The sequence below is a fragment of the Nansenia antarctica genome (assembly GCF_963989245.1).
Source record: "Nansenia antarctica genome assembly, chromosome: 20".
Taxonomy (NCBI): Eukaryota; Metazoa; Chordata; class Actinopteri; order Argentiniformes; family Microstomatidae; genus Nansenia; species Nansenia antarctica.
Genome location: NC_137693.1, coordinates 15,142,536 through 15,169,706, shown reverse-complemented (window position 1 = coordinate 15,169,706; position 27,171 = coordinate 15,142,536). Strand labels below are relative to the sequence as shown.

Below are 27,171 nucleotides of genomic sequence, written 5' to 3'. Positions count from 1 at the left end.
ATAACACTTATTTGATGCACACACTGACTCTCTGCTCTCTCAAAGTGAAATATTGATACATGTATGACACTCAATTTCTGCCTTATCAAAATAAAACCAGATGCACTGATCCACTGTGGCTCTGCCACCTCCAGAATACTGTCAGCTAGCAACGTCATCCACTCCTATTTATAGAGTTCATCTACAGCAAATGATCTTCTTCTTTTTCTTTTGTTATGTACAGAACATGAGATAATTAAGTTGTGATCTTGACATAGCTAGAGTTTTTATTTACATTTCCTCTCTGGACTTTGGTAAACTACAGTACAAGACTACATTTCCATTAATAGCCAAATTTACTTGAAATAACTGATTGTTGGTAATTACTTTAAAAAAACGTAAACACCATCAAACCACTGTGTGAAGTTTTAAGTAACAGATAAGTCACAGTAAACAAACTCAGATTATAATAACTTCAAAAGTGTTTGTTTTGTTTCGCTTTCTGAGTTGTACTTGGCCCATAATGCGGTAATGAAATTGAACTGACATCAAGAATCTGACTCAAAACTGGCAGCTTCTGACATTAAGCAGACTGTTTTGAATTCATAAATCCACAAAAGAATGACCCAAAAAAGATCTTGTTATTGTTTGTTTTCATAACAAATGAATTATGCTTTGAATGAAGCATTAATGACTATTTATCAAGGCAATTTAAGCTTCACAAAGGCACAAAGGCTATCTTAATCAGAGACAGATAGACTTCCAATCACCAGCATCACAAACAGACTGAATTGGCAAAACAACACAAATAAAAATGTGCAGAATTTAAGTTATAATTTCAATAACAAGGATGTGTTAGAAGTTGCAGCCAAGCACTGTTTCACAATAGAGTGGATTAGGTTAAAACAATGACACAGTAAATCAGTTTGACCTGTTGGTTTGGATACATAGTGCATCTATACTGGTCACCCTTGCTTCAAATCAGATTGACATACCACATAACAGTTTGTATGGTAACTGGTAATACTGATAAAAGCAACTGTACAATAACACTGCCTTCAGGTGGTCCTGATGTGGATGGGCTTGTCTATCGGCCCTCTACGGCTGTCTTGGTGTCATAACTGGCTCCAGCACCGAGTCTGAAAAAGAAAAACCAAAGACTGAGAGTCAAGATGAATTGATAAACATACAGAAAATATGACCCTTTTAAAACGCTGTTTAACTTGTCTACCTGTCAACAGTTTATGACCTATTCTGTCTGTGAGTGATGTCATTCGACAGACACTACAGATGTTCTCTCTGCCTCTCTCCATGCGTCTCAACGGGTTAACAGAATCAAACCTGCTTTCAACTTATGCCTACGGACGTCTGACGTCAGTATGCAGTGCTGTCTAGATCAAACGTGTTTGATCAAGCAGATGGTTGCATGAGTATAAAACCGATCATGCTGTGTAGAACAATTCGGCTGAGAAACCCAGACGATTAAGGACGTAATTCACACAGGAAACAGCAGGTGGCGCCAAAGTACACAGAATTAGAGAAGCACATTTTTCTTTCTTCTTTTTTGTTTTTTAGAATCAAGCCAAGCAGACCCCCAGACCCCCCTAAAAATGAAATAACAGACAGCCGAAAGTCTGTGCAGCCAGTCTGACAGAAAGACAGGCAGACAGACAGGCAGACAAGGCCAGACAGAAAAAAACAGACAGACAGGCAGAAAGCAGCTTGAAGCAGTGCAGAGGTAGTCAGGTCTGCAGCTCGGAGCATTCACTCTAAAGCATTCACTGTCAACTCACCTGGGCGTTACTTAAGGAGCCATGTCAGAGCAGAGGGACATCCTTCTGTAGGAGGGGGGCGGGCGTGGCATAGCGGCTAGTCCCGGGTAGGGGGGGGGAAGTCAAGTACTTAAAACGCTCTAAACTTACAGGTCTCAGGTCAGGCAAAAACCTGGATTACACAGTACTGTAGTCACCGGTGAGTTCTATCAGTATTAAGATTGAACCATTGCTGATGTTTCTCATACGTTGGGTCATTGGACCCTGGTTCTGACTAACGGAAGCTGTTCCATCATGACAACTGGGTCAGTGCAGCTGTTGGGTTGACTGCACACTGGCCAGGAGGATAATATAATAATAATAATAATAATAATAATAATAATAGCACTGTAGGCAAACTCATGCAGTCTTTGCCTCATAGTTAGTTAGTTAGCTACCCGCTAACACATAGGGTGTGTGTCTGGCACACACCACTGTCAGCCAGCACACACACTACTGCCACTGCACAACACACACACACACACACACACACACACACACACACACAACCAACGGACACCAACCGTCTTCATCACACACACCGGTCATATCCCTGGCAGGTCGTGGTTCACGTAGAGCGACATGAAACACAACAGCACAGAGGAGCGGTCCTCACGGCCCCTCGTAGGTACCTACTGGAGCTATCGGTTATTTGGAAGAGGACTAACGATTAATCGATTAATCTATATAGTCTGGATCAGAAGGTCCAATGGAACGGTCAGGACGGCGTATTTGGATGAAGCTGGACTATCTAGGTGTCGCTACGCTGCACAGAGAGAACAGCAGGTCTGGGTGAGGTGCGAGGGTGGTGTGTTACTATGTGGTCAGTAGGAGAGACAGACTGAGAGCAGTCAGTTAGGCAGCAGCTCGGGGGAGCAGGACACAGACACACCCTGCAGGAGACAGCCTATCTACCAGCAGGGTTTGCCAAAGCCCCGTGACTCCAAGCTAGTAAGATACTATTTGACTGACTAAACGGTGAATGATATCCTAATTGTCAGCGTTACGGTGTCCATTGGTCTACTAAATTCAACGCACCCCCCCCACCCACCCAAAAACCCCAGCTGAGCATCATAAGCTAGCAAATCTAACTTCTAGGAAGCTTCTTAAAATTAGTATAAGGAACAGATCATAGGGGGTTAAAACGCTAAAAGCTAATAGCTTCCCGATAGCTTCCAAACACGGCCCACAGTATAAAACGATAGAATAAAAACACACACACACACACACAGTCGCACCCCCTCAGTGGGACATGGCAAAGCCCTTAGCAGCAGCTCCAGGAACAGAGGGGTTAGGAGAGAGAGAGAGAGAGAGAGACAGGCTACAGCCCAGTGCTGAGAGGGAGGAGCCAGAGAGAGAGGGACAAAAAAAGAGCTAGTTGGATAAAGGAGAGAGACAGAGAGGAAGGTTACAGAGGAGGGGGGGTGGGGGGGGTACATACCTGATGCCCTGCAGCTGCTCCAGGTTGGAGGTCAGCTTGGCGCTGAGGCCCTGCTCCTCCTGCAGACGCCTCCTCAGGGCCCGGAGCTCCTGCTGCGCCTCCACCTTGATGTCGTTGGCCACGACCACGGCCGTCTGCAGGTCCGCCTGGAACCGCCGCCACTCCTCCGTCTCGTCCTGGGCACTCGCACGCACGCACGCACACACACACGCACACACACACAGAGACGCACAGAGAGACACAGACACACACACAGAGAGACACACAGGGAGACGCACACAGAGAGACACAGACACACACACAGAGAGACACACAGAGACACACAGAGACACAGAGACACACAGAGACACAGAGACACACAGAGACACACACAGAGACATACAGACACACAGACAGACAGACAGACACACAGACACACACACACACACACACACACACCCACACACACACAGAAATGCTCCCAGTTAGGATCGACACATACTGTACTGTATGTCTGGACATCATAGCAACAACAACAGCCATGGTTCCCACCAGAGCAGCAGACAGTCTCAGGTGTGTAGTTAACAGACAGTGTCAGGTGTGTAGGTGTGTAGTTAACAGACAGTGTCAGGTGTGTAGGTGTGTAGTTAACAGACAGTCTCAGGTGTGTAGGTGTGTAGTTAACAGACAGTGTCAGGTGTGTAGGTGTGTAGTGAACAGACAGTGTCAGGTGTGTAGGTGTGTAGTTAACAGACAGTGTCAGGTGTGTAGGTGTGTAGTTAACAGACAGTGTCAGGTGTGTAGGTGTGTAGTTAACAGACAGTGTCAGGTGTGTAGGTGTGTAGTTAACAGACAGTGTCAGGTGTGTAGGTGTGTAGTTAACAGACAGTCTCAGGTGTGTAGGTGTGTAGTTAACAGACAGTGTCAGGTGTGTAGGTGTGTAGTGAACAGACAGTGTCAGGTGTGTAGGTGTGTAGTGAACAGACAGTCTCAGGTGTGTAGGTGTGTAGTTAACAGACAGTGTCAGGTGTGTAGGTGTGTAGTGAACAGACAGTGTCAGGTGTGTAGGTGTGTAGTGAACAGACGGTCTCCTACCTTCATCTGTTTGCTGAGGATCTTCAGCTGTCTCTCCACCTCAGTTTTCTGTTCCTCCAGCTTCTTCACTTGATCTGGGGGGAGAAATATGAATATATAATAAAATAAAAATAATAATATGAATACGGACGTCTTTCAGAAGGCTTCCACCAGGCCTGACAGGCCCAAGAAGAGCCTTGGACAGTGTGACAGTTCAGGGTTCGACAGTAACGTTTGCCTGCTTGCCCGGAGCAAGTAAAACATTCGCCGGGTTTGTTTGCGCGAGCCCAACTGGGTCCTGCTGGATCCTGCTGGATCCTGGATCTGTGTATCGGTGTGCAGGAAGAACAACAGACGGCGCAGGCGCCAGACCAGACTAGATGATCGTGGAGTGAAGATATTATTAAAGCTTGCGATGGGTGATCGACAGGCGCGTATGCTTTAATAATATCTTGCGCAAACAAACCCGGTGAATGTTTTACTTGCTCCGGGCAAGCATTACTGTCGAACCCTGCAGTTGATTGGACACCGCGTCCATCAGTGACAGGTCAACATACAGTCTGTCTGTATCTGTGTACTGTCTCCTATCTACAAGAGGTGCAGGAACATCAGAAATCATACTCAAGCCTCGTGTCGCGACACTATCCAAACAGGTAGTCAAACAGTGAACACAGCAAGTACTCTATCGCTATATCCTCATAACCCGACTGAACAAACAGGCGTGTGCGACGGAGACAGCTGTGCTCATAAAGCGGCGAGCAACAGACGTGGAGAGGAGACGATAGGCCGCGTGGTCTGAGTATGAAGGGCTCGGGTAAGGCATCTTTATAGCCCACTAGTCTGCAGGATCACAGTGTTATCGGTGGAGAGTCCTACCAGAGTCACTTATCTGTCTGTCACTGCAGAGGAGCCTAGCAGCCATGGGTCTCCAACTGACTTTGCCAGCTGTGTGTCTATAGAAGCAATGATCTAAGAATAGGGATCTCTCTCTGTCTCTCTCTCTCAGTCTGCTCGCTCTCTCTCTCTCTCTGTGTCTCTCTCTCTCTCTGTGTGTGTGTGTCTCTCTCTCACTCTGTGTGTGTGTGTGTGTGTCTCTCTCTCTCTCTGTGTGTGTGTGTGTGTGTGTGTCTCTCTCTCTCTCTCTCTTTGTCTGTGTGTGTCTCTCTCTCTCTCTCTCTCTCTCTCTCTCTCTCTCTCTCTCTGTGTGTGTGTCTCTCTCTCTCTCTCTCTCTGTGCCCTACATTTACATTTTTGGCATTTAGCAGACGCCTTATTCCAAAGCGACTTACAATCGATACATTTGACTAAGCAAGTGAATCATCAATCCACCAGTCGTAGCAGGAAGAGTAATCCAGCTCAGGCCAGGGGTCATTGATAGAAGGAAAAACCTTCTCCTGAGGCTGCGTACGTACTCCCCCTCCCTCCCTTCCTCTCTCCCTCCCTCCCTCCCTCTCTGAGGCTGCGTACGTACTCTCCCCCTCCCTCTCTCCCTCCCTCCCTCCCTCCCTCTCTGAGGCTGCATACGTACTCTCCCCCTCCCTCCCTCCCTCCCTCTCTGAGGCTGCATACGTACTCTCCCCCTCCCTCCCTCCCTCCCTCCCTCTCTGAGGCTGCATACGTACTCTCCAGGTCCAGGATGGTCTGGTTGCTGTGGAGCCGGACCGCGCGCTGCTGCTCCACCTGGTCCTCCAGCTCAAAGATGGTCTCCTTCAGGTCCCTGACCTGCGTCTCTGCCTGGTGCATCCTGTCCTCCAGGGTCCTGACGCAGCCGCTGAGCTCCTCCTCCCTCCTCCCCCCGCGCTCCTGCACCTGCTGGCACTCCACCTTGGCCTGGGGGGGGGGAGAGGTCATTACATCATCAAAGCAGGAAGCAGGAAGCATCTTTATGATTTATGGAGAAGGGGCGGGACTAAATAAGTTTGTACTTGTTCTCACCAGTGTTAATTTTGGCAGGCTTTTTTAGTCCAGTCCACAAAAACATTTTAGTCGAGTTTTCGTCGCTGACTACGGCTAGACTCAAATGTTTTGGGGGGTTTTGTGGACTGAAACTGCACTAGAATGTTTTCAGTTTTCATCAACTGGAAACTGGACTGGAACTAAGAACAATGGAGGTGACTTGGTGTGACTAGAACTGGTGTGCATCTTCATCTAAACACCAAAGTCACTCCTTTTCGAATATGTGAAAACATTTTAATAAACTAACTTTATTCTATTCGTTTAGTTTTTTGTTTTCCGTTATATTAATTATTGTTGCTGTATCTTGTTTTGCACATATTTATAATAAACATCTCAATCGACCAATCAGGGATTTCTTTCCATCATGAGCGCCATCTCCTGCGGCCTGCCAGGAGATGGCGCTGTCTCTGTGTCTATAGTCTGGTGTCTGTGTCTATACTCTGGTGTCTGTGTCTATACTGTTGTGTCTGTGCCTATACTCTGGTGTCTGTGTCTATACTGTTGTGTCTGTGTCTATACTGTTGTGTCTGTGCCTATACTCTGGTGTCTGTGCCTATACTCTGGTGTCTGTGCCTATACTCTGGTGTCTGTGTCTATACTGTTGTGTCTGTGTCTATACTGTTGTGTCTGTGCCTATACTCTGGTGTCTGTGCCTATACTCTGGTGTCTGTGTCTATACTGTTGTGTCTGTCTCTATACTGTTGTGTCTGTGCCTATACTGTTGTGTCTGTCTCTATACTGTTGTGTCTGTGCCTATACTGTTGTGTCTGTGCCTATACTGTTGTGTCTGTGTCTATACTGTTGTGTCTGTGCCTATACTGTTGTGTCTGTCTCTATACTGTTGTGTCTGTGCCTATACTGTTGTGTCTGTGCCTATACTGTTGTGTCTGTGCCTATACTCTGGTGTCTGTGTCTATACTGTTGTGTCTGTGCCTATACTGTTGTTTCTGTGTCTATACTGTTGTGTCTGTGCCTATACTCTGGTGTCTGTGTCTATACTGTTGTGTCTGTGCCTATACTGTTGTGTCTGTGTCTATACTGTTGTGTCTGTGTCTATACTGTTGTGTCTGTGCCTATACTGTTGTGTCTGTGCCTATACTGTTGTGTCTGTGCCTATACTCTGGTGTCTGTGTCTATACTGTTGTGTCTGTGTCTATACTGTTGTTTCTGTGTCTATACTGTTGTGTCTGTGTCTATACTGTTGTGTCTGTGCCTATACTGTTGTGTCTGTGCCTATACTGTTGTGTCTGTGTCTATACTGTTGTGTCTGTGTCTATACTGTTGTGTCTGTGTCTATACTGTTGTGTCTGTGCCTATACTGTTGTGTCTGTGCCTATACTGTTGTGTCTGTGCCTATACTGTTGTGTCTGTGTCTATACTGTTGTGTCTGTGCCTATACTGTTGTGTCTGTGTCTATACTGTTGTGTCTGTGTCTATACGGTTGTGTCTGTGTCTAAACTGTTGTGTCTGTGCCTATACTGTTGTGTCTGTGTCTATACTGTTGTGTCTGTGCCTATACTGTTGTGTCTGTGCCTATACTCTGGTGTCTGTGCCTATACTGTTGTGTCTGTGCCTATACTGTTGTGTCTGTGCCTATACTGTTGTGTCTGTGTCTATACTGTTGTGTCTGTGCCTATACTCTGGTGTCTGTGTCTATACTGTTGTGTCTGTGTCTATACTGTTGTGTCTGTGTCTATACTGTTGTGTCTGTGCCTATACTCTGGTGTCTGTGCCTATACTGTTGTGTCTGTGCCTATACTGTTGTGTCTGTGTCTATACTGTTGTGTCTGTGTCTATACTGTTGTGTCTGTGTCTATACGGTTGTGTCTGTGTCTATACTGTTGTGTCTGTGCCTATACTGTTGTGTCTGTGTCTATACTGTTGTGTCTGTGTCTATACTGTTGTGTCTGTGTCTATACTGTTGTGTCTGTGTCTATACTGTTGTGTCTGTGCCTATACTGTTGTGTCTGTGTCTATACTGTTGTGTCTGTGTCTATACTGTTGTGTCTGTGTCTATACTGTTGTGTCTGTGCCTATACTGTTGTGTCTGTGTCTATACTGTTGTGTCTGTGTCTATACTGTTGTGTCTGTGTCTATACTCTGGTGTCTGTGTCTATACTGTTGTGTCTGTGTCTATACTGTTGTGTCTGTGTCTATACTGTTGTGTCTGTGTCTATACTGTTGTGTCTGTGTCCATATGTTGTGTCTGTGCCTATACTCTGGTGTCTGTGTCTATACTATGGTGTCTGTGTCTATACTGTTGTGTCTGTGTCTATACTGTTGTGTCTGTGTCTATACTGTTGTGTCTGTGTCTATACGGTTGTGTCTGTGCCTATACTGTTGTGTCTGTGCCTATACTGCTGTGTCTGTGCCTATACTGTTGTGTCTGTGTCTATACTGTTGTGTCTGTGCCTATACTGTTGTGTCTGTGTCTATACTGTTGTGTCTGTGTCTATATGTTGTGTCTGTGCCTATACTGTTGTGTCTGTGTCTATACTGTTGTGTCTGTGTCTATACTGTTGTGTCTGTGCCTATACTGTTGTGTCTGTGTCTATACTGTTGTGTCTGTGTCTATACTGTTGTGTCTGTGTCTATACTGTTGTGTCTGTGCCTATACTCTGGTGTCTGTGCCTATACTGTTGTGTCTGTGCCTATACTGTTGTGTCTGTGTCTATACTGTTGTGTCTGTGTCTATACTGTTGTGTCTGTGTCTATACTGTTGTGTCTGTGCCTATACTGTTGTGTCTGTGTCTATACTGTTGTGTCTGTGTCTATACTGTTGTGTCTGTGTCTATACTGTTGTGTCTGTGCCTATACTGTTGTGTCTGTGTCTATACGGTTGTGTCTGTGTCTATACTCTGGTGTCTGTGTCTATACTGTTGTGTCTGTGTCTATACTGTTGTGTCTGTGTCTATACTGTTGTGTCTGTGCCTATACTGTTGTGTCTGTGCCTATACTCTGGTGTCTGTGCCTATACTGTTGTGTCTGTGCCTATACTGTTGTGTCTGTGCCTATACTGTTGTGTCTGTGTCTATACTGTTGTGTCTGTGCCTATACTCTGGTGTCTGTGTCTATACTGTTGTGTCTGTGTCTATACTGTTGTGTCTGTGTCTATACTGTTGTGTCTGTGCCTATACTCTGGTGTCTGTGCCTATACTGTTGTGTCTGTGCCTATACTGTTGTGTCTGTGTCTATACTGTTGTGTCTGTGTCTATACGGTTGTGTCTGTGTCTATACTCTGGTGTCTGTGTCTATACTGTTGTGTCTGTTTGTGTCTGTGTCTATACTGTTGTGTCTGTGTCTATACTGTTGTGTCTGTGTCTATACTGTTGTGTCTGTGTCTATACTGTTGTGTCTGTGTCTATACTGTTGTGTCTGTGTCTATACTGTTGTGTCTGTGTCTATACTGTTGTGTCTGTGCCTATACTGTTGTGTCTGTGTCTATACTCTGGTGTCTGTGTCTATACTGTTGTGTCTGTGTCTATACTGTTGTGTCTGTGTCTATACTGTTGTGTCTGTGTCTATACTCTGGTGTCTGTGTCTATACTGTTGTGTCTGTGTCTATACTGTTGTGTCTGTGTCTATACTGTTGTGTCTGTGTCTATACTGTTGTGTCTGTGCCTATACTGTTGTGTCTGTGCCTATACTGTTGTGTCTGTGTCTATACTCTGGTGTCTGTGTCTATACTCTGGTGTCTGTGCCTATACTGTTGTGTCTGTGCCTATACTGTTGTGTATGTGTCTATACTCTGGTGTCTGTGTCTATACTGTTGTGTCTGTGTCTATACTCTGGTGTCTGTGCCTATACTGTTGTGTCTGTGTCTATACTGTTGTGTCTGTGTCTATACTGTTGTGTCTGTGTCTATACTCTGGTGTCTATACGGTTATTTGAACTAGCCTTATTTGAGAAATCAAAAGTCTACTTTCTCAAGTTATGTTTGACAATAGTAGGCAAACGTATTTTTAAAATAATATTTTATTACTGTACTGTTCTGTTTTCTGATTGTGTTGCACTGTTGAATCAGTACATAATCAAAGGGTTACTTAGCCACAAAACCCTCCATCTAAAAAACTAAACGTCATCAAGCTAAGTCCAGAGCATTTTGTCACATCCCTTTAGCTGTATTGTGGTCGCGTGACGTGTAAAAAGGGAAATCATAAAAGCTGTTTGACGTCAGCGCTGCCAGTGTCCACACAGACTCACTGACAGACAGAGCCCAGCTGGAGCCAGCTCCAAAGCCACAGCTGATTATGTCCAACTGGCTGCTGGGTAAACAGGACATACGTGAGGTGACGGATGACTCACTGATTTTTACAGTTCATAGTCTGGAACAGATTTACTTTTACTTCAAGAGCTCAACATAAGGCTCCCTACAGTGCAATACTGGGGTGACGTGTGGGAGTACACACACATACAAGACAATGCTGCCAGACATTCTACAGCAGACAGAATGAGTCTTATATAGAGAGTGACCTGTGTGTGTGTGTGTGTGTGTGTTATACAGAGAGTGACGTGTCGCGGCTGAGGTCATGCAGCAGTTTGGGTCTCACACCCATGTGGCAGAGGCCAGAGCCCTGCGTCATGTGCTGCAGGACGGACCACCCTGTGGTGGGCACACCCCCCTCCGCGTCCTTCAGATATGACATCATAGAGGAGGGGCGGCTGTGGCGCAGGAGGTAGAGCTGCCGTCTACTGATCGCAAGGTTGGCAGATCGGCGGTTCGAGCCCCGGCTGGTCACATGTCGAAGTGTCCTTGGGCAAGACACTGAACTCCAAAATTGCTCCCAGTGAGCAGGCCGGCGCCTTGCATGGCAGCTTGCCGACCATTGGTGTGTGAATGTGTGTGAATGTGTGAATGAGAGACCGTTGTTAAGCGCTTTGGATAAAGGCTTATTATAAGTCAGTCCGTTTAGAGAGGACAGCTGAGCAGGACTCGGGACTCAGGACACACCCCGTGTTCCCATGGACAACCTCAGACAGAACCCTGAACCCACACAGCTCCGGCTGACCACCTCTGTGGTGTCTTGGGGGAGAAAACCAGGGCTCATGCCGTGCCTAGGAGCACATGGAAGTCATCTCAGAGAACATGAGTGGATGAGCTGGGGCGGTCAGGGAGAGAGGGCCTCACACTGACCACTAAGCCGTCTGGGGATGGTGATTATGAAACCATCATGTCACACAAGGTATTTGTGTCCATCTCACACGAATTTGATCCTTTTATTACATCGAACGTAACGGGCCGGGGTACACAAGAGTCCAGTTCTTAGGCTCAGGTTCTCCGACATAATAATAACATCAACGATAATAGAATAAAGTAAAAAAGCCTAAGTAAGGTAGCCTAATTAATCATTTTAAAAAGTTGAATAAGGTAATAAAGTGATGAAGTGATGACTAGGAGAGAGGTGTGTTTGTTTGCTCTTCCACAACAAAGCCTCTCTCTGACATGTTGTAAAGTCTGTCTTTATGTTCTTTATGTTCGGCCCTGAACCAACACACGGCTTTGTCACTAGTAAGCTGCCTGGAGAGGAGCTGGCTGGGCGTGATGGGACAGTAGAGACATGTGGCTTCCCTGGCTGGTTATCCAGACCCACATCTCTGCTGGTTCTGTTCAGTACTACTGGGTCATCTCTGCTGGTTCTGTCCAGTACTGGGTCATCAGCTGAAACAACACAGCCCTCTGACAGCCCTGAGTCAGTATGGCTCACACCTCTCTCAGTACAAAGCTCAGACCTCCTGTATGAATGCAGCTAAGAAGAGGCTGGAAGACGCCCTTTGACAAATAGAGAGAACAGATCTGTGTGTGTGTGTGTGTGTGTGTGTGTGTTTCTGACATTTAGCGTCAGCACAATGTGTCCTAACAGTCACCCTCTTCCACCATCCACAATCACTCTTCTCTGTTCGGTCTGAAACTCTTAATTAAGTTCTGAATTCCAGCATCTCCACAAACCACAAAGCTGTAAAACACTTTGACCACACTGACACACACTGCACCAAACACTGCTGCGGCCTACACTGAATCAGTTAACACTACAACAGCCGTGCCTTTTCTACCTACTATAAGAGCCGCCTCGGGGGTCAAACGACCAGTCTTTACAACGGGAAGCTGCTACTTACATACAACGACCACTAGTTGGCCGTCTTGTAAATTAGCCTGCCTCCTACACAGAAAAACTAGCAAAATAGCTTTATACTAGCTTATCCTGATGTGATTTTGAAAATGTAAGGATACTGGGTGGTAGAACGCACATATCTAGGAAAAGAAGAAAAGAGGTGTCCTGAAATTTGAGTGCAAAGATATAAACAAAGCATTTTTACTCACCGCCCCCGCCTCCCGCCGCGCCTGTCCCCCGGCCTCCGCCTCCCTCTCCAGGAGGCCCTTCAGGCCGTCCCTCTCCTCCCGGAGGGAGCGCACCAGCCCCTGCGCCTCCTGGTGCTCCTGCTCCAGCGCCCGGAGGCTGCCCGTCAGCTGCTGCTGGATGTCCACCAGCTTCTCCCTCTCGAAGCGCGAGCTCTCCACCAGCTCCCCGTGCCTCTGCTCCAGCTCGGCCGCGCGGGCCCGGCCCTCCTCGCCCTGGGCCTGGGCCTGCGCCTGCTCCTGGAGGCGGCCCGCCAGCGCCTCGTTCTTCTGGGCCAGCAGCTCCTGCCGCTCCCTCTGCTGCCCCAGGGAGGTCTGCAGGAGGCCCTTCTCCTCCGCCAGCCGCTCGTTCTCGGCCGTCAGCTCCTGGACCACCTGCTGCTGGTCAGCCAGCTCCTGCAGGGTGGCCTGCAGCTCCTCCGCCGTGCTGTGCTGGCTCTCCTCCATCTTCTGGATCTGCTCCGTCAGGCTCTCCACCGACAGGTCCCTGCTGCACCCCCGCAGGCCCTTCCCCTCCCCCGCCCCGCCCCCGCCGCTGCTCACCGAGTCGGACCGCGAGGGGATCTTCTCGAACTCGGAGGAGTCCGGCGAGGGGGAGCCCTTGGTGACGTCGCTGCCAGAGGAGAGGGAGCGGGCCGCCGCGGGGGCGTCCGAGGGGAGGCCGTTGACGGACAGAGGCGAGCCCTCCAGGGAGAGCAGCTTCTCCTTCAGCGCCTGGTTCTCGTCTCGCAGGGCGGCCAGCTCTCGCTGGAACTTGCCGTTCTTCTCCCTCAGCTCCCCCACCAAAACCTGGGCTTCCGCGGTCTGAGGGGCGCCCTCCGGTGGAGAAGAAGGGGCGCTGCTGGGCGAGGGGGAGGAGGAGGGTTTGCCCTGGCAGCGTTGCAGCTCCATCCTCAGCTTGCTGATCTCAAACTCCTTGGCCTTGGCCTCGGCCAGCAGCTCCTTGACCTGGCACTCCCTCAGGCCCTTCTCTGTGACGTCTGTGTCGGCCTTGGCCTTGACCGCGCCCCGCTGCTGCTTGGCCAGGGTGGCCAGACTGGACGTGCTGGAGCTGGGCACCATCTTCTTGGTGGTGGAGGTCCTCAGCTGGTCCCTCAGGGACACCCGGTCTCTGGTGATGGTGGGGGGGATCTCCCTGGGGGCAGGGATCCCCGACTTCTTGGTTGATGGGATGCCTGGAAGAGAGGAGATCAGACACACGCTCAGTCTGCTGCAGGTTTGAGTTTCAAAAGCATGTAAGTAAAACGTTATTTATACAGCACCCTTCCCAGCACGGATGCACAGGGTGCTTTACCTACAAGAATAAAAAAAACTACTAAAAAGTGCACATTTCAAAACATCAGTGATTAAGAAACAACAAAGGGGACAACATAAACAAAACATAAACAATAACAATAAGAAGGCTATAGGTGACTGCCGGCCTGCCTAAAAAGACGAGTCTTTAGTTGCCGCTTAAAGATTAGTTCTGAGGGAGCGGCTCTCAGGTCAGGGGGGAGGGCGTTCCAAAGTCTTGGGGCCGTCACCTCAAATGCTCTGTCCCCTTTGTTTTTCAGCCTAGTCCTGGGTACGACCAGGAGCTCCTGGGTGGAAACTTAACTGCTGTAACATTATGCAGCCATGGCAGAAATCATCATGGTAGCTTCCAGGTAAATCCCATATAGACAGTATAGAACAGCCAACTGAACCCATGAAATGGCTTTGATGGAGCTGGAGAATTCAACTGGCTTGTATCCTTCAACCTGCAGCATCTGTACACAGGAACCATATGAGCTCCACTGACCAACTTAGGGAAAGATAGTCGCTTATGGAATAGAACACCTGTATGAAATGAGACTAGTGTGCATGTATCTCAATTAAACTGTCTGGTATTAATATTAGAGGACAGTTTTATTGCCATGTCAAATGGAAAAATTAGAAAGTCCAAACTAAGGAACTGACCTAAACTGATGAAAATTATTCTGCTTGTAGTAGGGCGGCATAGCTCAATATCACCACAGCACCACATTGGCTCTTGTATCACAAAATGAACCATGGAGCCATGGGGGAAGTGTTTGTTATACAAACGAGACCATTTCCTACTACTGATTGAAGATCTATTGTGATGCTGAATATGATGCTAGGCGTTCATTGAAACCTCTTCATAAAGGCTTTCTGCTGCGGTGGCAGAGAGGCGGGCACGGCCTCTGTCCCTCTGTGCTGCCGTCATTAAATCCCCGGGGTGTGTGTGTGTGTATGTTATGTAGTGTCTGGTGTGTGTGTGTTATGTAGTGTCTGGTGTGTGTGTGTGTGTTATGTAGTGTCTGGTGTGTCTATTATGTAGTGTCTGGTGTGTGTGTGTGTGTGTGTGTGTGTGTGTGTGTTGGCTCTTGACTGACTCCAGCTCTGGCATTTCCAGACCTCTCTCAGAAATGAAGAGCGTTTATCGAACCCCCACGTGAGCAGGGCGCCCGCCTGAAAGCTTTTATTGTTTGTTTCGAAATAATCAGCAAACAGCAACATAGACACAGGGGGGGTCTTGTTTCCGCGGATGACAATGGTCCCCAGCACGTGGAACGTTCCAGCACAAAGCAGGCCATCAGGGGGGAGACACAAAGAGAGCGCTGTGTTTGTAACACACTGGCTGTAATCAAACCCAGAGGGCACAGCCTGGGCACACAGATAGGGCTGGGCACTTAACACACACACACACACACACACACACACACACACACACACACCAGACACTACATAACACACACACACACACACACACACACACACACACACACACACAGCCTAGTTTCATTTCAAATGGAAATCCTGCGCCCCACGGGGCTCTTAAAGCGCTCTTCCATTGATGGCCACTTTGCAGAGACTATCACCTCATTGTACTGACTGGCAAGTCTGTCTCTGCCTGCCAAGCCTGGCACAGTCTCTGGGGTGCACCAGGGTTTAGCATTCTCTAAGTGGGGCCCTGAGGATGAAAGGGAGAGCACAGAGGAAAGAGAGGAAAGGCTACAGAGAACAAAAGAAGCAGACACACAACTTTATCAACGCTGAGCTGAATACAGCCAGAGACACGCTGGTTGTTCTTGCGTTCCAGAATAACATCATAAATTGTTACTCGAATGGCAATAAAATGCATAGCAGTTCCAGTAAAAATGAAACATCAAATGTTCTAGGAATATCAGGACAGTTGTGTGGACACTATGGTTTGGCCTTCGGTCCAAATAGGCCTCAATACGAATAACTGAACTTAACCACTGAGTGAGAGCGAGCAAAGCCAGTCGGTTCAATTGCAATTAACCAACTTTGATTCTGCTGACTGTCCCAGTGGACAAGCCTCTGGGCTACCAAGACCCCTGACATGAAACATCTAGAAGCTTCTCTGTAAGACCCCTGACATTAAACATCTAGAAGCTTCTCTCCGCAGATCCCTGACATTAAACATCTAGAAGCTTCTCTCTCTAAGACCCCTGACATTAAACATCTAGAAGCTTCTCTCTGTAAGACCCCTGACATGAAACATCTAGAAGCTTCTCTCTGTAAGACCCCTGACATTAAACATCTAGAATGGCTTCTCTCTGTAAGACCCCTGACATTAAACATCTAGAATGGCTTCTCTCCGCAGATCCCTGACATTAAACATCTAGAAGCTCCTCTCTGCTTCTCACAGCAGATGCATCCATCATAGGCAGAAGGAGGTCATGCACAGCCTTAATTATGCATTATCACATGGAGGGTTTAACTACACTTCCACTGAACAAAGACTGGGACTGGGCGCATTATACTTGTACAGAGACAGAGACAGACACAGTCACACACACACACACACACACACACACACACACACACACACACACACACTGCCGCCACTCCTCCGTCTCGTCCTGTGCACAGACACACACAGACACAGACACAGACACAGACACAGACACACACAGACACACACAGACACACACACACAGTTAACGGCCCATTCACATCTCAAAGCAGCATATAGACCTCATGAGACACATTTATGTCTTGTTCTTATTACCTAGGGCAGGTGAACAAATGATCCTTGCAGCGCAGAGAGAGAGAGACAGAGAGAGAGAAAGCGAGAGAGAGCGAGAGAGAGAGAGAAAGCGAGAGAGACAAACAGACAGAGACACACACATACGCACACAGAGGTGGATATGTTAAAGATCAGGCCTTTTCCATTAGGATGACTAATGCTTGGGGTGAGGGACTCTGGGACATCCCCCATGTTCTCCTCTTACTCACGGCAAAGTGAATAAACCCCCATATAGATCGCATGAACTCACTCCTCTTTAACAACATCACCTCTCTCCCGCCATGACATCACTACGACTTGTCCCTGCGCCCAGAGTGACATCAACCTGTGTGCGAGCGGCTAACACGTGAACGTTACAACGTTAGCTGACAGAGTTACTGGAACACAGACTTTTAGCTACACAAGACGATCTCACAAGACAAAGGCCCAACAATGGAGCCCCTCTCTTCCCCAGGGCTACTGTAGCCAAACCTAGCATGGCTTAGTGGCAGCGTCACATGGAGAGGCCAGCAGTGATAGATTGATTCTAGTGCCTCAGTTGGGCACAGCTTCAAGGCCGGGACGGAGCAGCTGCTGAACGGGAATCATTTAATCTCATCCCGATCACACAAACACGCTAGGCTGGCCGTCTCAAAGGCTGTTACTGCCAGGAGAGTAAGCTGTAATCACATATGAACCGGACTGAAACATGAGGGGAGGAGGCGGTTGAGTAAACATTTGGGGGATAACCGCAAAATCGTCTGTCCAAACAATACTTCTTAGAGTGCGCATTGCAGACGTATATTAAGACTAGTTCCATACTGCACTGTGTACATAAGAAAAGCATATCTGTAAGTCTGCTTCAATGACCCGACACCCATGATGGTATCTATAAAACACAAAGAGTTATTCCTTATTGATTATAGCCACCATACATTAAATCAAGCCCTTTCATAGTTTAAAAAGACGTCCAAATAAAGCAAAAACAAGACAAGCAGTGAGTTAATTAAATTAATAGATTGACACTTAGATTTAGATTTAGTAATCTAAAAATGTATTAGACCCCTATACTTTATTTTATTTTTTGTTTCTTTTTATTTTACTACTCAATCTTTTCAGTTTGTAAAGCGTCTTTGAGTGTCTAGAAAAGCAAAGCGCTATATATGTCTAATGTATTATTATTGTTATTATTATTATTATTATTATTATTAATTGCCAAGAGAAACTATTTCATACCCTCAATTGGGACCAAAGCGTCCGAGCCGTTGACAGACAACACCCCAACTCTCTATTTTTAGGGGCTACTGACAGGAGAAAGAGAGAGGAAGAGTGAGAGTGAGGGGGGAGGGGGGGAGAATGTTCTCTCAATCTTAATTTAATGTAGTCTTCCATGTTGGACATCTCAGCTCCCAGTCCATTCACATGCAGCTGTGGGAAGCTCTGAATCGGCCCCCAGTAGGGGGGTCTGGAGCGGAGCAGAGGTACCTCCCCCACCTCCCCCGTTCTAACAGACAATAAATCCTCCCACAGTCTCTCATTGATAGCGAGAGTAAATAATGTGAATCACAAGCTTTGGAGAGAGAGAGAGAGAGAGAGAGAGAGAGAGAGAGAGAGAGAGAGAGAGAGAGAGAGAGAGAGAGGAACACCGCTGCCAAACGGAACGGCTCTCTGTCATGAAGGCTCTCTTTCATGTGAAGAACAAGGGGGAGATAACATTTGGTGACGCAGGGTTCTGGTGCTGAAAGCCCGGCTTTTCTCAACTGGTAAGAAAGTAAAAGTTCCCAGTTCTGAATCACGAAAAAGCCTAATCATTTCCTGATAAGGGTTGTTTGGGATGTGAAGCCACAGCAGGAAGGTTTGGCTTGCAGGCGGCCAAACCACGCTGACGGAGATCGCCAACATCAACAAGCCTGACCAAAATTATTAACTCCAAACACAACGTTTAACTTCTAATGCCGCTCCATGTTTCTAAACAGAATGTTGCTGACACGGCCAGAACACCTACACATACGTACTTCTCTAATCACCTTAAATCATCTTGGCTTAGACGATTGTTGTGCTTCCATTAAATCATAGTTTAATTCATAACACAGCCTCTGTCTTCTCATAATCCAAGACTCACTCACTTACTCAGCGGTGACTGACTTCCTCTCATCTCAATAATGCACTATGTTGGCGGTATCTATCTCTTTAATGAAGATGAGGTTTCACATCCCAGCAGCAGCAGGGGAAATGTGGCTGGCCAGAGTCCAGCGTCACCCAGCCAGCAGCCAGAAGGTAAGAGAGCATTGTGAACGCAGCCGTCTTCAATTTACAGCACAGGGAGGCTATGAGGGGGGGCGATAACGGATTAATGACTGGAGCCAGTCAAGTGTCAAGAGTGTTGGCATCTGAGATGACATAGGGACACAGAAGCTTCAATGTCTCCTCCTCCTCCCCTCCTCTTAACCCCCCCCCTCCCCCTCTGGAGTTCCAGGAAGGGCAGTGTAATGTTTTCCAGTAAGGTGGATGTGGGGGGTACAGACCGAAATAATATCAGCCTTTCTGTCTGGGTTTCCTGTTGTCCAGCCACTGGGACAGGACAGGACAGGATGGGGGGGCTGTGGCTCGGGGGGGCATTCCACTCCTCTTACTAGTGCGGAAGAGAGAGAGGGATACCAGAGGGAAGAGAGAGAAGAGAGAGAGCGATAGCAGAGTTTCCGTGTGCGTCACAGTGACCGAGCGTGGACGGCCACTGTCAGGCCAGGCAGCAGCAACAACATCCCAGTCCAGGGAACTCATCACCTGGCAAACATCACATAACAATCAACACCATCCTCCTGTCTCTGTTGTAGCCACACTAGACAGACACTAAGCTTATTTTGACCATACTGTCCAAAATAACTGGTTATAAAGGTTGTTTCTCCGATCACTGTCTGGACAGATATTCCAGTATGGTTTGTAAACCATAAAAGACGCTCCAGATGTCCACTGGCTGAACTTCTATCTCTCGGCCCGTGTCTCAGATCCCAGACACCTGGTCAGAAGCGAGACGTGACGTCATGTGGAGGGGGTGTGTCATTCGAGATCTGCAGATCAGACCCTAACCCTAACCCTTACCAGGGTTACCAGACACATGGTATGGCCCTAGCAGCGTGGGATGTAGAGGCATTCCCTGTTAATGGAGGATTTCAGTAAGCGCCTCCATTTCCCGTAGACGACATTTATCTTTAGGAGGCATGTCAATGGAAAGGGATCTGCTGAGTCCACTGTGAAGGGCAGGGTAGGTGTATTGGCCAGGGACAGTGAGGTGTGTGAATCAGGTAAAGGTCCAGGGTGGTCTGAGACAGGACAGACAGGGAGCAGAGCGGAAGCTTTGAGTGGAAGCTTTTGTTCTGTGGCAGTTTCCAGAGGATTTTAGGAAACAACTGCATTGGGGATTTGAGAGGATATAGAGTATTTACTTATTTACTGATAAATCCAGTATCTGATGGCCAGATCCTGAAACCTAACAAACCCTTCCCATGTTAATTATTTCTGAATTCCAGCAAATCTTACATGTCGCTTGGGGGATTACTACATATGAGATGTAGAATAAGATTCTAGAGAGGAATGATAAAAATCAAGCTCAGATCACATGTTCTCTCCCATTCTCTACTTCAGCAGATATCCACATTGCTGCCAGACCTTAGGGTCAAAGGTTACTTGCTTCCAAAGAACCACAGAGAAGTGGTGGTGTACCTACCTGACCATTGGGAATATATACTGTAGGTATCCTATGGTGGTACCTCCTGTAGTAGTACAGTGTGTATACTGTGGATCAACAAGAAGCTTGAGTAATACTTTCCTGGGAAATCTAAGTCTTTCAAAGAGGATTTGAGGATTGTGTTTACTAATTTGACAGTATTTATGTGAACTTCAGTGAAAGCTAGCAGTGGGTTTGGCATGTCTGGCTGTGAGGGATAAGTGGGATTTGTGAGGATGAGTCAGCCCATTTACCATGTGAGGAGAGAGGATGAGTCAGCCCATTGACCATGTGAGGAGAGAGGATGGAATCTGTCACGTCTGTCTGAGGTGATATGTGACAGCAGCTGGTGAAGGCAGGAACAAGTAGGCAACTGACCAAAATGTTCAGACTTTTATTCTGAAAGATGTAAATACTTTTCGGTGAGTAATCCCCTCTACTACCTAGTTAGTGTAGAGTAGTGGGGATTACTCACCGAATCCATTGCACTGCAATGTTTTGACTAGCGAGTGTGTCATTGATTTTTCAACAACGTTGAAATGTATTTACATTTTTCCCGAATAAAAGTCGGAACATTTTGATTGGTTGCCGTCTCGTTCCTGCTTTCACCAGCTGCTGTCACATATTTCCCCTCCTGGGACTTGCCAATAATCATGTATATAAATAAGAGTAAGAAAAAAAGAATAGATGGGCTTTGGCTGGGCTGGGTGGAGGCTGTCAATTCTGCGGTTGTAGCGGGAAAACTGCCCATCAAAAGGCTGACTCATTCATGTGGCTGATATTCTGACTTGTGATTGGTTAGAAAGTGCACCGTACATAGCATATACATTAGAAAAGCCATTACTTGATTACACAGGGTGGGGTGGTGCTGCTGTGCTGGAACAGAAAGCCCCCCCCCCCAGACCAGAACCAAGAGCAGCAGGGAAGGAAGAACAGCGCCTAGGGCTAGTATCCCCAACATCCACTGTAAGCAGTGAAAAACCCCATGCTCATGTGTTCCTGTGGCCAAATCATTAAGGGTTCTCTACTGTCAGCAGGTGGTATATCCATCATCACATACTGCTGAGGGGAACTACCCTAGCAGGTGAAATGCTGCACCGTGGAAACACAACTTCAACCCCAAAGGTTTCCCAGCTTCTGTCTGAGACAGTGAACTGCATGATGGGATTTAACCAATGATGGGAGTTGGCAAGCTGCCAGCAGTCCAGTCTATTACATTAACATGATGAAGTTAGGGGTGATCCCTTTGATGGTACTGTATGCACTAATCTAATGTGCATGCTAATAATGAAGCAATCTAGTAGTAGATGAACTCTGATGAACTCTGCTTTAATAAGGTCAGTTCTACCTCAGCATCTGTTTGTTCAGGGCAGCAGAGCAGAAGGACGTCACATGGTAGACCAGGAGATTTGTCCAGAAAGGGTTAAGAGGGACAGCGGATCACAGAGACGGGCCAGATCAGATGCCAAAGGTAAACAAGTTAACAAGTTAATCTAACTGTAGATTAATCACAGCCCACAGAGAGGATGGCGGATCAGTGGACAACTCCTCGAGGGTTAGATAAGGTTACAGAAAATGTAACTAAGGCTACACAAGAAAATAAAAACAAACAAACAACCTAGACAACATTTCAATTCAAAGCTCATGCTTATCTTGACTATATTTTTGGATTCTCACGCTCGGTTCTGAGAGAGTTTCGACGAGGACGGTACATCCAACTATGGGCGAGGTAAGTTCAACTAATTGCAATAAGATACATTGACCTTTTCTCTCAATCTCTCATTCTTTTCATGTCAGTCTCATGACCCAACGGGTAATGTGGTGGGGAGAACACTTTGTTGTTGTTTTTAGAATCCCAGACTGCCCCTTTAACAAGAAAGCTAAACAAAACGTAGTGTCCAGTAATATCAATGAAGGTATCATGACAATATGTTCAAAACATTTAGGTGTCTGATATTTTTTTACAAGACTAACAAGTTCATCGAAGGAGACATTTGGATGTTTACAGAGAACAGAAACACTGATGGACACTGATGGTGTTGACCCTGGCAGCGGCTCTGCTAACAGTACAGCACACACACACACACACACACACACACACACACACACACACACACACACACACACACACACACACACACACACACACACACACACACACACACACACACACACACACACACACACACACACACACACACACACACACACACACACACACACACACACACACACACACACACACACACACACACACACACACACACACACACACACACACACACACACACACACACACACACACACACACACACACACACACACACACACACACACACACACACACACACACACACACACACACACACACACACACACACACACACACACACACACACACACACACACACACACACACACACACACACACACACACACACACACACACACACACACACACACACACACACACACACACACACACAGCACACAGCACACAGCACACACAGCACACACAAACCTCCCGAGGAGATGTTTGCTTTGATATGCCTCATGCACATAATTACAGACGTGTTGTTCAGACTGGGATGTTTACATGGTGAACCCGACCCAAAGTGTTTGTTGGAGTTTCAATGTTCTCCATAGAACCAGCTACTCTGATGTTCTGGTCAGACCAGAGAGACATTATTTATGTTGCTTTGATGTCTTTGTTGATGTCCATGTTGCAACACACACAAACAGGACATTTGAACAGGACACAACACACCTCGCTTGGCAAACACCACAGCACATAGAATAGCCTGTGAGTGTACAGCACCGGCTGCTCCCTGTGAGTGTACAGCACCGGCTGCTCCCTGCTAGCTGCTGTGGAAAGCCTGAGTGGTGTGACTTCCTCCCTGGGTTCCAGGCGTCCACATAGAGGGAGACTCCTCTCCTCCTCTCCTCCTCTCCTCCCCTCCTCCTCTCCTCCTCTCCTCCTCTCCTCCTCTCCTCCCCTCCTCCTCTCCTCCTCTCCTCCTCTCCTCCTCTCCTCCTCTCCTCCCCTCCTCCTCTCCTCCTCTCCTCCTCTCCTCCTCTCCTCCTCTCCTCGGCCGGTTTCCTCATGTTGTTGGTCTCTGCTGAGATCCTCTCTGCTCTCCACTCTGCTGACGCTGCGCATTCCCCCTCGTCTCTCCACATCAGTACATGTTTTTGCTCACGCTCATTGTGTCACGGTCTGCTTTCAGCTCTTGAGGAGTGTCGACCAGGTGCAACAGATCTCTACAGAACCCACTGACATCCCACTGAAGCAGACAGTTATCCACTTCAAGATATAAACTTCTCACTGAACGATTCCCGGCTGTCGATGTCAAGACGAGCGTCTTATCTCACAGAGGCTCATTTTCTTTTCTTTTTTAAAGTTATTCTTTCTGAGTAGGGCAGTCCCACACATATTTGTCATTTTATTGGACAGATACAGTGAAGAGAGACAGGAAAGTAAGGAGAAGAAGGGAGAGAGAGGGCATGTCAGCAGGGCATGGGGCCGGATTCGAACCCATGCCGACACGGGCATATGTGTGCGCTGTAGACCGCGGTAGCTAGACCACCGGGCCACCCCAGACAACCAGAGGCTCATTTTCAACTGAGAATTCGGGGAATGAGACCAGTGGGAAACCATGGGGTCTCTCTAAGTGTGTGAATCTTTTCCGAGGCTCCTCATAATGCAACCACACGCATCCAGTGGTCTGAGCAACTTTCCCTGAGTTATTCAGAGAGACACACAGTACGGTTAATGGTTGGAGGCATCCCTCCCAGTGACACGATGGAATGTGAGAGACAATGGTCCGCATGTAGGAGAGCAGGTCGAGCTGTCAAGGGCGGCGTGTGAAATGTGCTGACGAGGACGAGGCACAGCCTCACCTGAGAACACAGCCACAACATGTTTACGCCCGGTCGCAGGTGAGCACTTTGCATAACCTGTACACACACTTACAGTACGATCACGATCCTAGAAGAGCCGCAGAGACACAAAGGCGTGTGTACACTCGCCACACATGTTACAACAAAATACCCACCCACATATAAAAGAACTAATCCTAGATTGAGTGTGGCACATAAATCAACTGGCCTAAACTACAGTGAAACCGAGAAAGAAATCGGGACTTTTATCATGTCTGTGTAAAAGTAAGCAATGTACCATGAGAGGAAGGGGTTTGTGGAGACATTTACCACTGGTAGAGGGCTGTGGATAACCCTGTACCAGTGGTAAATGAGTCCACAACCCCCGCCCTCGAATGGTAAATCGCTTTTCTACAACAGCCACCACATAATACAAAAAATACACAGTTGTAACATTAAATTCATGTATTTACAATCATTAATCGTTTCAGAATACATATATCCTTCCGCACACAGAATATAGTCCCATAAACCAGATCAACGATTGCATTGTAGGTCAGCCCAGGTGTTCTTAATCCGATTGATTGGGAGGCGCATTGATACTGGAAATGCGGTCTGAACAGTGGGTTGTTGGGGGATTTACCACTGTTCTAGCCAATCAGGATCCAGTATCCAAACATGCTGTTGTAGAAATGGTGATTTCCCAGGGGAACTACGGGAATGCCTCGAAGGTGTCTGATAAACAAGCGTATTATCACAGTCTGATGTTTTGTGTCGCACACTGTAGACATAAAAAAAAAATTTAACTCATGTTTTTCATTTTATTGACAGATACAGTAGAGATTTAGACAGGAAGGATGGGTGAGAGAGAGGAGGGATGACATGCAGGATATGTCCCCGGGGATCGAACCGGGGACCCTGCGGTTACATGGTCAACGCTTAACCCGCTACGCCACCTAAGCGCCCCTACACTGTAGACTTCTTGGTTGAGAAATCTTTCATCCAAGCCCGTTGTGTCCTCAGAAAGGAGCCAGCGCTGTGGAACATCTCTCTCCCCTCACTCAACCTCCCCGTGCCCAAGAGTGAGCAGAGACAACAAACAACTCTGTTGCTCCAATGACCACCACTGTTATTACTGCATTGGTATCACGCAACCCCCCCCCCCCCCCCCCCCAGTACTATCAAACCCTCCTTCCTCAACAGCTTTCTCAACACTTTGGCAGCTTTTCTCGGCATTACCACGACCTCCAAACATCCCGACTACGCTGTGTGAGAAAACCACAGGAGCGCGTAGCTAACTATCCTTTTTTGACCATGTGAAACTCTCCAGCCCCTCTCTCTCTCTCTCTCTCTGTCTCTCCTACTCCACGTCTCACCTCACCGGACAAACATCTGGGCTCTGGCCCGGGTTCCTTTTGGTTCTGCTGCCCTCTCCTCGCCTCCAGACAGCTCTGACTGGAGTCCATGCTGAAAATAGGCCCTGCAAAGCCATATTTCACTGATAAGGTCATCAGAGAATCTGCTAAGCCTAGGCACTGGGCTGCTCTCCCAGCCTGGCTGGCGGAGGGGGGAGAGGGGAGCCGTGGTGTGATACAGAACTCTGTGTATCTCCGCCCAGACGGCGGTATGAACTCCTTATCCTTCAACTAACAGATAACAGGATTCATTAAATATGAATGAGTTCCCTTTCTTCCCACGTGTGTTTGCCTACCCACCTACACCAGCAGCTATGTTATTCCACTCTGCGCTCCGGTCCCTATCTCAGACACACCACAGCTGTCCTGATACAAGGTGATTCATTATCCAGGAAGTGGAATGTGTTCCAGTGTCTCATAAAGGTCAGAAATCAAGTTAGAACAAAAGTTGTATTAGACAGCAATGATATCAGTGTTCAGTGCATCAGCACCGAAAACATGCCTCCATGAGAAAAAAAAGTTGAAATGTTCCTCTATCCGTGGTCAAATCCTCTCTCTCTCGTCGACTGCTTTAGCTCCCTGATGGCCAGGGAAGAACGACGATGAAAAATGAACTCGATTTAACGATCGATTCTCATTTGCTGCACAGAGGCTCCTTGAATAGGACAGGCGGGGGAGGTTTGAGAATAATAATAGCCTGATCAATTATTATAAATAAATATTACAGTGGACCGCATCCATTCATAATAAGGTTCTATGGGATTTAATAGCGAGTCCAAAACAAGTGTAAATCACACTCTCTAGTTGGACCTGGAAGCTGTTTGGATGGCTGAACCAGTCAGTTTAAAGGACAGAAGACCACTCGTGACGACTATGATATGATAATTAAGCAATATCACACTCAGCATGACCTCGAGTGTGATATTGCTTTTATACAACAGTTCTACAGCGCAATTTATTAGTTGACAGTAATAAGTGACAATAATATATGATTTGTTTGTTTATTTAATCATTTATTTTGGCTCCGTCATCAAAAAATAGTTCCGCAACTGGACTGTTGCCTAGTAACCTGAACACAAACATCTGCAGGCTAGCTACTTTTTATTAAAGGTCATTTCGGAGTGATACATATAATTAAAAGTCCCAGTGCTGTTATACTGTATATCAGCACTCATGGAATGCCTCTTGTCCAATCAAATTACTTGGTCGGAACTAACTGTTGTATAATTAAATCTGACAGAATTTGTCTAATGATATCCTAGATAAAGCAGACATTTAGAGGGAGGTAGTTTACATTCAGCCATTGGCCTGGTCCTGGTCACTGTAGTTACTGTCCTGAACAACCACCAGACCTCACTTCCCCTGTAACCTGCTATGGCTCCAAACATATTCATTGGTAATTGTCTTCATTATAAACCTGCCATATCATGTCGTATATGACTGCACAGAGAATTGTAATCGCTTCTCGGAGTCGGCACTGGTGAAGTTTGTCCTTTATGCGACCCTTAGGTGATAAAAGACAATGACAGACAGGGTAACAGAT

The 27,171-nt window shown here is 47.2% G+C and overlaps 1 protein-coding gene across 1 annotated transcript in view; it reads right to left on the bottom strand.

The window, feature by feature from the left end:
- Positions 1-27,171, bottom strand: part of specc1 (sperm antigen with calponin homology and coiled-coil domains 1) — a 101,192-nt gene that overhangs the window by 43,622 nt on the left and 30,399 nt on the right. The window contains exons 4-7 of the mRNA XM_080549447.1: positions 12,560-13,770; positions 5,907-6,114; positions 4,306-4,379; positions 3,232-3,407 (exon numbers count right to left, since the gene is read on the bottom strand). Of these exons, the coding sequence (XP_080405573.1) occupies positions 3,232-3,407; positions 4,306-4,379; positions 5,907-6,114; positions 12,560-13,770 (1,669 nt within the window). The remainder of the gene's footprint in view (positions 1-3,231; positions 3,408-4,305; positions 4,380-5,906; positions 6,115-12,559; positions 13,771-27,171) is intronic.